This window comes from Cnephaeus nilssonii, assembly GCF_951640355.1.
Source record: "Cnephaeus nilssonii genome assembly, chromosome: 12".
NCBI lineage: Eukaryota > Metazoa > Chordata > Mammalia > Chiroptera > Vespertilionidae > Cnephaeus > Cnephaeus nilssonii.
The window spans coordinates 23,349,189-23,366,803 of NC_137083.1; the positions used below are offsets into that span (position 1 = coordinate 23,349,189).

The following is a 17,615-nucleotide window of genomic DNA, read 5'->3' on the forward strand; positions in this document are numbered from 1 at the left end:
AGTTATAGCCATGACAAGTTATAAAGAAATGTATCTGATATTTATAGGAAGATTAATTCTGAGGAAATTATAGAATATATCATCATATCCAACCTCAAATGGTATTCATCTGCACCATGTAAATAGTTCCAAATTTTCTTTGTTAACTTTCTAGTAATGTAAACATATCTCTTGGCCACCGAGAGATATGCTTTAGATTTGGAATCCCAATATAAATAAATGAATAATTAAATTGGAGAAAAGAGACATATCTCATACAGAAGAAATTCAAATAACTTATATCTCTACTAACCCCTCAAGAATGTGGAGTATAATTCCCTACCTCTTGACTGTGGGCTATGCTTTTCAATTGAATACCAAAGAGTAGTGTATAAAAAGGGGAGGGGCAGAGTTACATGACAGTGGAGCGACCTGGCAAACACTACCTTGGCCACTTGATACAGGTTAACATCAGCAATGAGGTCATGTTGACAGCATGTACCTTTGACATGATACGATCTCATTGAAGGGCAGTTCACCTTTGTAATATTTGCCCCAAAACGCATAACCATAGTCTAACCATGTGAAAGACATTAAATAAATCAGAGTTGAGGGACATCCTACAAAATCTGACAAGACTCCATGAACTGTCAGTCACTAAAAATAATAATAATACATAAATAAAAGTCTGAGATTGTAAAGCCAAAAGGAGCCTAAGAATGACTAAGTATAAGGTATTATACCAGATGGGATGCTGGAAGAAAAAAAGGACATTAGAAGAAAAATGTGAAATTGGAATGGAGGGTGGATTTTAGTTAATAATAATGTCCCAATGTTGGTTCCTTAGTTGTAGCAAATAGGAGAAACTAGATGAGAGGTATTCAAGAATGTTTCACTATTTTTGTAATTTTTCTATAATACAAAATTATTCTAAAATTACAATTTTATTTAAATTAAAAATGATTAACATTGAGATATCAAGTTTAACGGATCCTCTGCTTCAATCAATACATCTTTCTTTTTCACCCACACCTATCCACCAAACCATGTGGCATCAAGAGTCATTTCCCTGATGCATAGGAACACTTTACCTTTCAGGACCCTGTAGTATGAATGGAGTCAGACCAATTCCGAGAGTTTTAGATTTCCCAATAATATTTAGGTCATGGCCTTAGTAATATAACACAGTGCTCAAAAGATAAATGTCTACAAGCCCATATTTCTCAATAGCTTTAAAAGATATTAATCCTTCAGCCATCTATCCAATACACTAAAATTTCTTGTGAATGTTATTAATGACACGATTAATAGGACAATGCATTAATCTCTGGAGGTAGCACATTCTTTGCTAGGTTACAGAGGGCAATATTCATTTACTGATCAATTGTTGTCAGGAGAGGTAAAGGGATAAAGTCTGATGGGCCACTGTTTTAGAATAAGGAGATTATTTCTTTCCTACTCCCTATTTTTCCTTTATAATTATGAAAAATTAGGTTTCTCAGAATTTTAGATATTTTTTCATACTGTTTTCAATTTATCATTTTACTTTGAGAAAGGGGAAGAAAGTGTTGGTGTCAATGAATATTTTTTTAAAAATGACTGTGGGGTTTCTTGTTAATAAGAAACGTGCTTTTATTAACATTTAATGATATAATTTTTAAAGTTCAGTTAATCACAATTTAATTAACTAGAATAATAAATTGTCAGAATTGCCTCTCCAATTCTGTTTCCAGGAAAGGATGCAAATGCCATTTTTAAAAAGCTGGGGGGAAAATACATGCAACTTTCTGCATATATTTTAGGGATAATAATAGGATTAGTAAGATCATTTGTACATTCCATACTTACAGTACTTTATAATGATCATTTGTTAAGGGGGAAGAGGGAGTAAAAACCATACTGCTTGATAATAGGAGAAAAAAAAGTGTTCGCTATGGAACTCGTAGCGAAGGAACTGCAGAAGAGTCAACTAACGTATTTTAGGAATATTTTTCATGAGGTAGTGCTAAATATGGAAAATAATAATGGGTGGGAGGGATATACAATAAATGTAGGTAGCTATTCTTTATATTACCCTTTAAAAACTCCAGTTAATTCATATTTTGCATTCCATTAGACCTCGGTATGTGTGTGGTTAGTAATGAGAATTCTAACAGTTCCCTTTCCTTGAACACTGATAATGTGTACAGCTCTGCACTGCCTGGCCTTTGACATGCACCATCTAAAAGCACAACCCTGCAAGGTGCATACAATTACTATTTAACAGGCAAGGGAACCAAGGACACCAGAAGTTAGGGGACTGACTCAAAGGCCCACAGCTTGTAAGCGAGGGAGCCACTACAACCTGCCTGCCTCAAATGCCTGAGCCCTTCCCCACCACAGCACATAGCTTTCTGACAAGTTATACTACCGTTATTAATACTACTCAAGTAAATGTGTACCAACAACGAGCTGACTTAAGTCATCTAACCTTCCTAGGCTTCAAGTTTCTCTTGGGTTAGATAGAGTTGGCTGGATGACTTCTGTTTTCTTCCAGTTTTAAAATAGGAACATGATTTGTATACAGGATGAGAACATTAAAATGGCCATTTCCACATCTTTTTGTTAATAATCAGTTATTAACACTGAGCTTATTAAATCTTGTGATGGAATCTATCTGGAGATGTTCATGTGATTTCTCTTAAACCCTTCAGTCCTGCCAGAATTAGTGAGTGATCTTACCATTTTCAATATTATTACTTAAGACTTAACATGTAAGAAGAAACTTCATACTTTTCTCTACAGTATACAAACTATTTACTTAAATATTTGTCTCCTAAAGAATCAATGACTTTCAGACATGAATAATGCAAAGAAAATCAGTTTTGGATCTGAAATTAATAAAAATATCAGTTTATTTTTATTCATACTTATTCAAATATAACATTTTAACAAGTGAAAATATGTATAAGCATATTTATAACACAATAGACATAAATATAAATAAAATGTATAAGTATTTGAGACAAAATTTAATATATATATTAGTAAATTGATGACATGCTTACATTTAGCTTTAAGATATATTAACATGGATATTTAAAAGGATGGGCTTTCACAAAAACTGCTATAAAATGTTCATATTTGTGTTAGTAATAAGTCATATTTCTTTTTAAGAAAACTATGTCAAGATCTAATTTAACCATTTACCTCATATGGTAACATTATTTGTAAATGACACATTTTTTTTCAATAGAAATGTTCCTTTATCTTGTAAATGACATAGTATTTTTATCAAGAACATGCCACATTTATTAAACATGCACAACACATTAAAATTTGAATAATTTATATACCTTTATGCACAGTGTTCAGTTTTGCTATAGCACTCTATCTTTGTGAAAAATATTCTAAAAGTTTGGCACAGAATTAATAAACTATATTGTACTCTTCAGAACTAATGTGATTAAAATTTTACATGGCACAGAAAACACTCTGTCACAGTTTACCTCTTCCTTTGCAGTTTATTGACCAATGGCAGTTCTTTTCTGTTTTAGTTGGAATAAATAATGGATATTCAATAGCTAAAAGTGACATCTAGGTGTTTTGCCTGTACTCTAATTGGAAATGGGTTGATTTCAGTTTTTCTAGCAGTAAAGCATTTCCATTTGTATTGTGGCCAACAAATTGCTAACTAAGGGTGTTAGCGATAATATGTATCATCATGAGATGTTTCTCTTTGGGAGGCAGAGAGGTTGAAAGGAAATGTGGATCTCTTCCTGAACTGGGACCCCATGTGGTCAGCAGCACGGATGCCCCCTGAGGCAGAAGCAGGGAGAGTTCTTGGGGAAGCTGGTGAGGGAGCACCCTCTGAAGAAGCATCCAGGCAGAAGCAAAGGCAGGAACACAGGGAGCACTCCAGGTGCACAGGACTGCCATGGGTGTACGGAAACTTAGTGCATCACTCAGAGGAACAGCAGCCAGGGATTCTTATATCAGCAAACTCCCCCTGCTTTTTAGGAAAAGTTTTCCATTTCCACATCGGTGTCTATATCAAGAATGAAGAAATTAAGCTAACTGGCACAATTTTTTTTTTTTCCTGAACTCATTCATAGACACTGTGGGAGAAGAAAGGGAATAATATTAACTCAAGCTTCCTCTAAACCAGAGCAGAGAATTCACACTCCCTCTCAGGGCAGACTTCAGACTTGTGGTAACCGAGGAAAATGCCATCGCTCTTTTTCACAGTTCTGCTAAGATCAACTTGAGGTGTTGTATTTTGAGAGCCTGGTTGAAGGAATCTACTCCTTTCCTAAAACTATGATTACCTAATTTTTATATTTATTATTTGGCGGAAAGTAGTACTTAAGCTCAATTTTTATACAAATGTACTTTATTCTGAAAGAAAGAGCAATGAACATACTGTTCTTTACTTTATGATCCTTGCTTTTATGATCCTGAGGGCTTTTAGACAGTGAAATGGCAAAGAACATCAAACAGGTTAAATACAATGGCAAACTTTTGTTTTAAAGCTTATGAATCACAGAGCACTGAATTTTCAAGAGTAAAATCATACCAAAACCGTGATAAGTTTTCGCTGACGTCACAGGTGAGCAGGTGGTCTGGAAGGTCACTGATGGTGCCCTGCACAGCCAGCACATGCGGGGCCAAGGTGAAGGGCACGTCGCTCAGAAGCTCGGCCATGAACGAGCTGTTTTCCAGAAGCTGGCCTGCCTTAGTTTCCGCCCCGGGGCCTGCTACAGTCCCAATGGATGAGTTTTCTGTGCCAGTCTAAAAATACACATATATTCAAATCATTTAGACCTATGGCCTTGGAGGTTCAGTAATGGTAAATGGGGCACAATGATAGAGAAATGGGGGAATAGGTAAGTATTCCCAGATCACAATGTAGCTATTTGCTTTACTTGTACATAGAGTTCTATCAGGCTTTAAAATGAATCCTAAACCCTACTCTTACCCCCCATTACCCCCTCTTGCTATTTCTCTAGCCCAGTGATGCCTACAAAGTCTGTCTGCTTTGCCAAACCTGGTGTATGCTTTCAGGCTCTTCAGAATTGCCAGATTCCCTGTGAATTCCCCTTATATCAACACAGTCCAAAGTGACCTTGCCCACTTCAGAAAGATTATGGAGCAAACTGCCTAGGATATTATTTCGCATTTCCTATATACGTGTCCTTGCCAGTAGCTGTTTCACATGTAGACTCGAGGGTCCTTGAGGGCAGCAATCTAGTTGACATGTCCTTGTACTCTCTGCCTGGCATACTCGATTATCTTATCCTAATACCTACCTGAGAGTTTACTTCTAATGTGTGTCATGCTTATTGACTGATCGCCTGACTTTCATAGGAACTAACATGTTACGTAAGTTATTCAGATACAAAGAACTGGTAAACCACGCATACAGTAGTTTACCAAAAGACGTGCAGTAGGGTGCCCAAAGTGGAAACTAAGTGTCCATCAATAGTAAGTACAATGGATACATTGAAGTATATTTACAGCAATGAGAATAAACCACCTGCCACTAAAAGTGGCTGAAACCGAAATAAAACCAGTTTAGGCAAAAATTTACTCTCCCACCACCACCTGGTCTCACACAAAATAAAACTCTGGAGTCTTTACAGAGGCCTACAAGGCCCTGGCGACCTGGCCCCAGTGCCTCGCTGCCTCCTTGCTGTTGCTCCTGTGCGCCCAGCCTGCTTCTGCCTCAGGCCTGTGCTTTCCAGTCCCGCTACCCAGGAGGTTCTGCTGCCAAATATACATTGGGCTCCTTCTCTCACCTCCTTCCAAGTATTGGTCCAAATGCCACCTTCTCAACAAGGCTTTCCTGACCATCTTATTCAAACTGTGTTCTGCCCCCTCCTCTCTTCCCCTCCAGCACTCCCTATCTCTCTTCCCTGCTCTTTTACTCTACACAGCCCTTAGCACCGTGTTCTATGTTATATACTTCATCCGCATTATAATCCCTCAGGAACCTAAGGGGTTTTGTCTCTCGTGTTCCCTGCTGTATCCCAAAATGCCCAGACCAGTGCCTGGTGCTTAGTAAATATTTATTGGTTGGATGCAAGCAGACAAGATTTTGCCTGCGTGGGGTTTACATTATGATGGTTAAAATACTGATAAATTCCTTATCTCTAAGTCTAGAGAAGAATGATTTTCTGTTTAAGAAATAATTTTGAAAAACTTTTTATGGAAGTGTAAAGTACACACAGAAAGGGTACATTGGAAGTTTACAGCACCCAGATTAAGGGATAGAAATAACAAGCCCCCAGCAGCCCTCATAGTGCTTTCTGTCACCATCCTGACTTCTAACAATACAGATTGGTTTACCTATTTTTATATTTAAATGAAGGCAATACTATAGTATGAATTCTTTTGTTTCTGGCTTCTATATAGGAGGCTCATCCATATTGTTGCATGGGATAACAAGAACTTATCATCACAGAGGAGATACATTCAGACTGATGACTTAAAACGATCACTTTGGTTGCCGTATTGACAGTAGGTAGTGGGGTCTGGCGGCCAGGAAGAAGCAGCTGGGTAAGAGAGATGACTGCAGTGTGGATGAGGGTTGTGATAATCAAGGCGAGATGAACGGTTGGATTTTGGATAGACTTTGAGGATAAGGCCAACAGGATTTACGGATGAAAAGGATGTGGGACATGAGAGCAGAGGGGAGTCAGGATGAAGTCAGAGTTTTTGGCCTAAGCAGGAAGACCCAGAGTTCTGTTTTGGTCATTCCAGGTGCCTACCAGACATCCAAGGGGAGCTGCTAATAGGCAGGGGGTATAATGCAAGTTGGAATGGGGGGAAAAGATCAGGTAGAGAAAGTCTTCTTGGTGCTTGTTTGAAAGGGTATGGTCAGGCCCAGCCCGAATGGCTCAGTGGTTGCACGTCAACCTTCGAACCAGGAGGTCATGGTTCGATTCCTGGTCAGCCCGGGTTGTGGGCTCAATCCCCAGTTGGGGGATGTCCAGGAGGCAGCTGATCAATGGTTGTTTCTCATTATTAATGTTTCTTTTTCTCTCTCCCTTTCTCTGTGAAATCAATTTTTTTTAAAAGGGTATGGTCAGAAAGAAAAGTGAAGACAAATATTTTTCCAAGACATTGTGCCATAAATGGGAAAAGAGATGTGGGACACGAGCTGGAAAGGAATGTGGGGTCAGTGAGATCTTAGTTTCTGGTTTCTAAATTGGAAGAATAATGGCAGTCCATAGGCTAATAAGAAGAATATCATAAGAAAGGAAAAGGTAATGGAGATTCCGTAGAGGAGGAATTGCTATCTCTTAGGCACCCCCAACACAGAGCAGAGGTCCTCAAGAATTATTCGAAGTTAATTCATCCCTATCCCTAAACACATCACTATCCCATTGTCTTATACCTTATCTGAAAATAAAACAGAGTGCTTGCTTAGGATTGCAAACAGAACAGAATTAAGTGCACTCTGTGATGACAATTATTAGAAAGTTCCTTATGCAGTGGACAGAACCTGCCTACTGAAACTGAACTGGGACTTAAATAATTGTCTTCGGGTCAGCCGACGGCACACCTATCAGTGAGGAATGATGCCACAGTTCCAGCCTCTCTAAAGGGCTTCCCCGTATACAGTGTCAAGACTGAGTATGCACAGGGCCCAGAGCCAGACAGCGTGGGTGCAAACCCAAGGTCTCCTGCAAATGGCCTTGGGCAAGGTATTCAACCTCTGTGCCTTAGTTTCCTTAACTGTATAATGAGATCAATAATAATGCCTATTTCATAGGATTGTTATGAGGGTTAAATAATGTTCGTGAGTAGAACAGTGCTTACCACATTTTACAGCTTTCAAATGTTAGCTCCCACTTGAAGTCTCGGATCCACTCATCTCTTTTGTTTTTGGCATTCACTGTTGGTTTGAATAATCTTACCACCTTCTTTATATCCTGCCTTCTCTCTAATCTCAGGTGCAAATGTTCCCTGGGTCTGTTCATCTCATACTATACTTGAACTTTCTTCTTCTTCCTGTGTACAGAATATTCTCCAGTTTCATTAGCCAAATCACCTCCCTTCTTAAAACAAAAGTATCCCTGAAATCTCACCTTCTCCACTAAAGCACTCTGCTGTCTAAACACACAACTTCTAAGGTTTAACTCCCAGCAGCAATATTTATTTGTTCATGCCTTCATTAATCCTCTTCCTGTTCTCTTACAAATCATTCTTCCAGAATGTAACTGAGGACAAGGCTATGTCAAACTATATATATCTTCTATAATAATAAAAGCGTAAAATGCAAATCAATTGAACGGCCAAATAGCAGAACAACTGTCTGGACGACCACGCTAGACACGCAGTGGCACCAGGCCAGCCAAGGCAGGTGCGATATGATTGGTAGGGGGCCCCGCTATCACCCCATGATCACCCTGCAGAGGGAGGCCCAGACCACCAGCTGGCGGGGCGATTGGGTAGGGGGGGGGGGCTCTGCGATCAATCACCCCAAAGAAGGAGGCCCAGGCTACCGGACCAACAGCACTACAGTGGGTGGGCGGGGCCTCCCTCTGCAGGGCGATCCATTGTGGGGCTCCCGTTCTGCAAGAGGGCGCAAGTTGGGCTGAGGGAAACCCCTCCAAGTGCACAAATTTTGTGCACTGGGCCTCTAGTCCTATCTAATAAAAGAGTAATATGCAAATTAACCACCACTCTGCTACACCCACAAGCCATATCCACTAGCCAATCAGGAGCGAGTATGCAAATTAACCCAACAAAGATGGCTGCAGCCACAGAGCAGGAGGGAGGCTTGGGTTTCCCCGGCAATGGAGGAAGCCAAGCTTTCTGCACACCCTGGCCGGCCGAGGCCTCCACTTAAGGCTACAAAGTTTCAATGATAGAAGTTAACCCTACCAGACCGCTGTACCGATTTTTCGGTAATTTCCTAATCTGCCGCTATACTGCTGTACCTAATTTTCGGTACTTTGCCTAGTACGTGAAAAAAATGCATTACAAACTAAAAATAACCAACCAATCGTGGTCAAACCTCATGGTTAGCCATTGCAAATGTCTGCCCCCATGTGTTTGAATTGACTTTGTGTGGTTTAAGGGGACAGTTAGGTTCAGGGCCTCAGGTCTGGTAGGGTTAAAATAAATGCCAACAGAAATGACAGCAGCCACGGAGCTAGAGAGAGCAGAAGGTGTGGGTTGCCCCCGGCGATGGAGGAAACCAAACTTTCCGCACACCCTGGCCGGCCCAGGCCTCCGCTTAAGGCTACAAAGTTTCAATTATAGAAGATACATAAATCCCAACAGAAATGGCTGCCGCCACAAAGGGAGCAGAAGGCTTGGCTCCACTCCAGGCTACAAAGTTTCAATTGTAGAAGATAAATAAACCCCAGATACCAGAGCCTCGCTTGGGTTGCCAGGGGGGCTGGCCTGCAAACCACCACAGGCCCCTCGCCCAGGCCGCCCCAGCCCCAAGGGAATCCCCACCCTAATCCGGGACACCCTTCAGGGAAAACCAGCTGGCCCCCACCCATGCACCAGGCCTCTATCCTATCTAATAAAAGAGCAACATGCAAATTGACCATCACTCCAACACACAAGATGGCTGCCCCCATGTGGTCAAAGATCCTGCCCCCATTTGGACACAAGATGGCCAGCAGGGAAGGACGGTTGGGAGGGACCAGGCCTGCAAGGGAGGGCAGTTGTGGGTGATTAGGCAAGCAGGAGAGGGCAGTTGGGAGGGATCAGGCCTGCAAGGGAGGGCAGTTGTGGGCAATCAAGCCTGCAAGGGAGGGCAGTTAGGGGTGACCAGGCCAGCAGAGGAGGGAATTTGGGGGCAAACAGGCTGACAGGGGAGCAGACATCAATCAGGCTGGCAGGGGAGTTGTTAGGGGGTGATCAGGCTGGCAGGCAGAAGTGGTTAGGGGCAATCAGGAAGGCAGGCAGGCGAGCAGTTGGGAGCCAGCAGTCCTGGATTGTGAGAGGGATGTCCGACTGCCCGTTTAGGCCCCATCCCACCGGGATCGGGTCTAAACAGGCAGTCGGACATCCCTTGAGGGGTCCCAGATTGGAGAGAGTGCAGGCTGGGCTGAGGGACACCCCCTTCCCCGTGCACGAATTTCATGCACCGGGCCTCTAGTATATATATAAAAGCCTAAGCGACCAGCAGACCGCTGACCGGCCGGTAGCTATGACACGCATTGACCACCAGGGGGCAGACACTCAGAACAGGAGCGGAAACTAGAGGCATGGAAACATGGAACAGACTGATGAATCTCAGAGGGAAGAGGGAGGAGAGGGATGAGAGCAGATTAATCAAAGATCTTATATGCATACTAGAGGCCCGGTGCACGAATCCATGGGGTCCCTTGGCCTGGCCTGTGGGGATCGGGCCGAAATCAGCTCTCCGACATCCCCCAAGGGATCCTGGGTTGCGAGGGCGCAGGCCAGGCCGAGGGACCCAACCGAATCCGTGCACCAGGCCTCTAGTATCTAGAATAAGAGGACTTGAGATGTGGTTTCCTGTTCCAGTTCTCCTTGATAAAACAGCCATAGGACCAGAGGGGGTCACTTCATCCACCTGGGCTGGCCTCAGTCCTCTGTTCTGTAAAGTGAGCGATGAGGGACAAAACATGGTGATGACAGCCACTGGCATTTACTGAACACTTACTTTGTGCGGGGCCCATCTAGGCTGTTTAATAAATGTATTCACTCATTTGAGTTTTATAGCTTTGTTGGGTGTGCACTCTTAGTCCCATGTTAAAAACAAGAGGACACTGGGGCACAGAAAGGTTAAGGAAGTTGTTCCAGGTTACACAGCTTGTCTGTGGTAAGACTGAGAATCAAACCCAGTGACCTATAATGCTCTAAGACATGTTACCTGCATATGTCTATGCTCTGGAGAGGTCGGCGGCCTGAATGAACAAAGCCTTGAGACTTAGAGAATATGACCATTCTTACATAGCATATCTTGGCTTAAATGAGAAAGGAAAAAAAGACTCTAATATCTTTTACCTTTTGGAAGAAAGGACAGAAACTCACTAAGGTGACAGATCTTAGACTGAAGGAAGAAAGAAAAGCAACTGTAATTTAATAGAGCTTTTATCCCTGGAAATGAATCTACCAGTTTTCTGGGAGGGTAACACCATGGACAGTGAAACAAAACAGCCTATGACTGGTCGTTGTTGAAACAGAGAAAAGGAAGGTATATGGGGAGACACTGCCGTATTCTTTTCTGCCTTTGTTTACGTTTGAAAACCTTCCATAATCAAAAAGTTTCCAAAAATTAAACTGACTTGAACAATTCCATGGACAAAGTGCTGCCCCCAGTGCCTCCTAGAAGGGCCTGGCTCTCAGCTGTGCTGCATGCACTGCCCGGCACCCACCTCCAACAGTTGGCTGGAGTGCACTGTTACAGTCTCCGCGGAGCCTGCCTGCCCTCTTGGCAGCAGGGTGAGTGCCATGATGCAGCTGCCGCTGGCATGCTGAGAGCTGGAAAGGGAGACATTATCAGGCAAAGCAAGAGCAAGTCACAAAGAGAATGTGAGTCAACATTCAAGGACCCCACACCCACTAACCCTGATCACCAAGTCTCTCGCTTGGCAGCCAGTGGGAGCAGAGGTGGGGGCTGAGTGCTGAGACAGGTGCTGGCGCCCCTGCAGAAAGCAGCCCTCTCTCTCAGACACAAAGTCTTCCAATTTTTTTCATTTGCATAACAAAATGGGTCTTTAAAAGGAAGAATGAGTATGTTAACCACAAAAGAGCAAGAAGAAAAGAATCAATTAACCTTATGGTTAATAGCCAGATTTTTAAAAATTACTTCAAATATTATATTCATAAAACATGTTTGTTATTTTTATGAGTAACCCTGCTTCCAGAAATGCTGCTATGATAATGTTCCTGAGTATAATTTCCTTCATATAATCTAGCTCTAATACTTCTGTTTCAAATGAGCATTTGCCCTTACATGGTTTAAAGATGGGTATACCATGACAGAATGGCTCTTTTTTAATGGCAAGGAGAAAATAAATTTCCTTATCAATATCATTACAACAAGCAAAATTTATAATTAGCTGTTTTCATGTTTGTATAAAAATCAAATTTTGTTCATCAGTCAACCTGTCACAAAATGGACTGGCCAAGTTTATCTGGTTCCTCGCATTCTGTTATCTGCGTCTCAAATCATTCGAAGAGCTGTACAGACACTATTCCTCCCCTGATTTTAGAGGGGCTGTAAAGAGTCATGAGGCTGAGTCTGTGAAATCTTCTCTGAGCTTAGAGAAAGCACATTCTAAGAATAAAGGGCACACCACACAGTTTAGTGAAGTCACATCCCTGGGGCAGCAGCAGGTCAGCGGCATCCCCGTGAGCCTCACTCTTGGGTGTATAAAGCGAGGAAATGCAGCTTTAAGAACAGACAACTTCCCTTTTCCTGGCAAAAAAGCCCCAACAACCACCGTGAAGTCTGTGAAGGGCCGCCAACTTTGCAAACCCACTAACAATTTGGAAACCTCATCTACTTGGCCATATCTGACTAACATATGAACATTTTATTAATAGGGACATCACCTATGGTTGGCATCTTTTATAACACCCTGCTTTTTTCTCCTGCATCCCATGCCTTACATACGTAGAGATGAAACAGTGTCCCATAAAAGCAAATTTTTGAAGCATTAAAATGTAGAAACCAGCCTTAACCAAGACAGTAATAGAACCTATTAAGAGAACACGGAAGCAGGTATAAAACACCCATCCACCATATTCAATTGACATGCAAAGATGGTAGCTATACCAAGCATGTTTTTAGGAGATGCGTTGTAGTAAGAAGAGCTATGCCTTTAAATTCTAATGTCTATAGATAAAAGACATGTTCCTTTGAACAGCAGCCTGAACAGGCAACACTGTCACTTTATCTCCCCAGATAACTATCCATTCTATTCTGGCTTCAACTGGTTATCTGCTTGCATTACATCAGCTTCTTGATGGGGGAGGGCTGCGGTGCAAATCTGAGTCAGAAGCATCAGGGGACAAGAGGAAAAGGTGATAGAAGCAATGGCACAAGTAAGGCCGTCCACAGGCTTATTTTTCCTAAGAAGCTGGTCGCTAATAAATGTCTGGCTAGCTGAGAAAAGCCAGAGGACTTACACCTACGTAAGTCCTGAGCAATAGTCTCCTTTCACTTGTGAGAAATTACGTTGCAGTGGTAGAGACTTTCTGATTTTTCTGCAAACCCTCACTACCCAGAACCGTAGTTTGTATACATAACAAGTGCTCACCAGATAGTTATGGCAATGAACCTGTTCCCCTTGTTGCTCAGATACTCTAGGCCCCCCAGACTTGATTTTTAAATTGCGGGGTTAGGCCAAAGAAACAAAGAAAAGCCCAGAACACTTTACCCCTGGCAGAGATAAATTAGTGGGAGAAAGCTGAATTCACGGAAAATCTACGTGTTCCGTGTACCCTGGGCTCCAAATGCCATGTATTTGATTAGCAAACTAAGCGACTAGGTTAGCAAGTAGAGAATTTCCTTATTCCTTTAACTTCCTGATCTGGGATATCATTTCACTTTAAATTTTGGCTCAGTGTGTTTGTTTTTTTTCAATGTTGGTTCCCTTTCCTCTTCTTTTCCCCTCAGTATTTCCACCTCCTTGTGCTGCCTGCTTCTCTCATCTTTCTTAAAAAATAAAAATAAAAAAAAGTTCTGACTTCCTCTTTTCAGAACTCCAGCTGAATGGATGCAAGTGAAGAAGGGGAAGTAAGGGCTGGCACTTGCTTCTGTAATCTGTTCATCTTTCTTGGAAACGTGGCTTGACTGAAGCCGGAAAATCTGTCCCAGCCAACTGGAGTGGGGGGCGGTGGAAAGAGGGAAGAGAGCATTTTAGGAAAGGAACCAGCAAGAAACAGTGTTCAATGTGGGATCCTGTTTGTGCTAGTTTTGAAAAAACAAAAGGCTATTCCAGTGATTTTCTTTAAAAAACAACAAAAAAAAATTTTTAAATTAGTTTATAGAAGTTTATGATCCCTCCCCTTAAGCTGATCAGAAATCTCATATTTTCCCAGCAGGCCTCCCCGCTTCTTCACAGGAATATTTCACACCTTCTCTATCCCTTCCTCCTCGCTGTCAGCAGGTGGGCTTGCCTCCTACTTGACCATCAGGTGAGGATCTCCTCAACCTGCCCCACCCAAAAAACGTATCTGCATTTGCACCCATCTGTGCTTCCCTCGCCACCCGGGCCAGGTGCCCTCCCCCCTCATCTAACCCCTCGCTGGTGCTCCACATCCACCCTGTCCCCACTCTTCAAGGACACGGGTGCGTCAGTGAGAAGGCATCTCATAATTGCTAATCTTTCATATGATCAATGCCCCAGTTACAGAAAACCCGCCGTGTCTGTGTGGCCACTGACATCGCACCCACTGCAACTCCCGCACCAGCTCTGCTGCTGCTCACACCAGGCCGAGACCACGGTGGGCACTACCCTTCACTCCTCACCCGCTGCCATCTGCCTTCATCCCTGCCCCTCTACCGACACTGCTTCTCCACCGTTACTAACAATCACTTTCTTTTTTTTTGCTAAACTCAGAGGTTTTGAAGTGCTAATCTTTTATGATTGCTTTGTCCTGCTTAAAACTGGCGACTATGTTTTTATTTCTTGGTTTTTGTGCCACTTCTTAGTTTTTCCTCTTTTTGAGGTGATGGTATTCTCTAGGGCCTTGTTTCTGTTCCTTTATTCTTTAGTCTCAACACACCTACCAGGATGAGCTTATCCACATCCAAGGTGCCAACTGCCCTATCCTCCTCTCCCCAAAGGTGAGTGAGTATGTAGATAAATGTGTGTGTGCACGCACACTCCCCAATCTCAAACCCAGATTTCTGTCTAGAACTCCTAGCCCATATATTCAACTCCTGTTATACATTTTCTTTTTGGATATTCCATAGGAATCTTAAACGCAATGTGTTCTAAACCTGGTTCTCATCTCCTTCCTAGCACTACCCCCCAACTTACTGAATGGTCTTCTATAGTTCCCGTGTTGGTGGAGGGAACCAATAAGTTGCCCAACACACAAACCTGAATTATTGTTGACTTCTTTCCCTGGCATGTCACTTCCTCCATCCAGTAAAGGACTGAGTCCTACTGATTTTGATGTTCTTAATATCTCCTAAGTTTCATCTGTCTCTTTGCAGGCCCACTGTTCTCTCATTTCAGGCCACTGTAGACACCTGCTTGAATGTCGCATGAGTTTTCTGCATATGGCCTTCTTCCCCGTACACTACTTTCTCCCTCCCTGTCACTGGTGGTATCTGAAACACATGCTTTTCCTTGCTTAAAACTCCTAGGTGCCTTTGAAGAAAAAAAAAAAAAAAAACAAGCTCCTTATCATATGATCTAGCCTTGCTACCCCTCCAATTTCTTTTATCACCATTCCCTAAACTCTACTCCATCCACACCAAGCTATTTGCTACTATCCAGATATGCCAGGCTCACTCAATTACTTTTGCCTAAACTAGGACTTCTTTCTCTCTTCTTCTCACCCACTTAAACTTGTGCTTTAGGATGTACATCAAGACTCTTTTAGAAAGATTTCCTGAAGTAACTCCTCAAACCTGGGCTGCCTGCCTGTCCATGTGTCCCCATAGCAGCCTGTGCACAGCTCGCACAGCATGGATCATCCTGGAATAGAGTCCTCTGCACCCTCCTGAAACTCTGGGCAGCGCAAAGCCCGGGAAAAGAGCTTTCTTCTCCATTTCCCTCCCAATCAGAGCAATGCCTGGTTCATAGCAGGTGATCGACACAGCATTATCCAATTACTAACATTAAATTTCTCCCTAAACTTTATATTCGAATTTATTCAGAATAAGCTAGGAGTCATTATGTTGACCCTGGATTTTCCAACAAGTTATGGCCTAAAAATCACCGTTATAATTAAGATCCCAGAATGTATTTTCTCAGACCAGAGTCCACAAGAGTGATGAAGTCCTATACACTGAGTGGCCAGATTATTATGATCTCTGAACGCATAATAATCTGGCCACTCTGTGTGTGTGTGTATGTGGTCCTGGATTGGAGAGGGTGCAGGCTGGACTGAGGGGACTCTGCCCCTCCCCCATGCACGAATTTCGTGCACCGGGCCTCTAGTACCAAAATAAAAACAAAACAAGTCATGCAGATATTAAATGATCTGGAAATTTAAAAATATATCAAACCATTGGCTTTAAAAGCTTACATGTCATATAATACTCTACTAACTTATTGGTATGATTTTATCTATTTTATAATCCAGTTTCTATATTATAATACAGTTAAGTCTGTGGGATCAGCGAAGTTCTAACCAGAATCTTGGAAAAATAACAACCAACATTTGTTTTTGAAGTAATTTCACACTTTATTTCATTTGAGCCTCACAACCCACTAAATTTGATAGGGAGGCTATTGTTTCTATTCTCATCTTCTGAGGCTCAAAGTTTAGTGACTGTGTAAGGTCACACCACTACTAATTGGCAGAGACTTGTACTCTGGGTCTCCTCAGTTATAATCCAATGCTGTCCCTCTGGTGTACAGGCCATCATCAAGGTAAATAGTTTTAAAGCTTATGTGTTTGGTTGTTGTTTTTTAAGGGCTTAAGTTGAACAATTTCTCTATGGACAAGTGTTATCTGGGCTGGAAGATGAAGGTCCAAAAATTACAGACTGTGCCACCACAGAAACTGAGTTTAAAGTAACAGTTCAAGTAAGCATCTCATTACTAGGTTAAATCTACCAGGCTAGATACAATATACAATAGCTTAGAAGACTGTAGCATCCGATCACAGCCAAGGTTACACAATGGCTTAAGCTTTTGTGCATGAATTCAAATTTATTATGTACAACACAGTTCTGACGAATTTTAGTCACACTAGAGTCTATTTAACTTCCCATTTATATAGCTCTATTTATTTAAAATATCTATTCAACTTCTTCAGAATGCAGTGCAACAAGATCATATGTTTCCAAGATAATTTCAAAAGAAAACAATGAAAAATGATCTTGCACATCTCCTCAGCATACTGAATATTAATTTCACTCAAATGATTTTCATTTTGTAAAAGTACATCAACCAATTGCATATATAATAAGAAAGGAAATGAAATGCTTTCTATTTTTAAAGCTGGTAAGAAAATATAAATATATTATACTGGTGTTTTTATATAATTTGTTAAATAGATATCACTTTTATGATATTGAATGAATGGAAATAAATAGCATAGGCTACTTGTAGGAAATACTAAAAGTAAATAAAAAATATTAAGTGATACCTACATGCTGGGGTTTTTTTTTTTTGTTTTTTTTTTTGGTATGTGCTTTGATAAAATGAACATTTGAAAAATCCATAACCTAAATATAATACATATTAACAAACATTTTGGTATTATAAAAAACAAAATAAATATTTCATGTTAAGGTTGTTGTTTTAAGACAGAAAGCTGATCTGTTTTTGCTGCTTTTAATTTATACTGAAGAGTTTATATTTTGTCAAAGTTTCCACCATTATTCAAAAAACATAAATATTTGATTTTTAGTATGCACTTAGAATTGTCGTGTCCATAGCCAGAAATAAAAGACCATTATCAGTAAGATCTCACATTTACCCTGCATATAAATATCTTTCTAATCTGAGGAAACAAGGAATTCTTTA

The 17,615-nt window shown here is 41.5% G+C and overlaps 1 protein-coding gene across 2 annotated transcripts in view; it reads right to left on the reverse strand.

Moving 5' to 3' along the window:
* Positions 1-2,986: 2,986 nt before the first annotated feature.
* The window catches only part of UMAD1 (UBAP1-MVB12-associated (UMA) domain containing 1), a 174,376-nt gene continuing 159,747 nt past the window's right edge, over positions 2,987-17,615 (reverse strand). For both annotated transcript variants that reach the window (XM_079785745.1, XM_079785746.1), the window contains exon 4: positions 2,987-4,749. In XM_079785745.1, the coding sequence (XP_079641871.1) occupies positions 4,492-4,749 (258 nt within the window). In that variant the 3' untranslated portion in view covers positions 2,987-4,491. The remainder of the gene's footprint in view (positions 4,750-17,615) is intronic.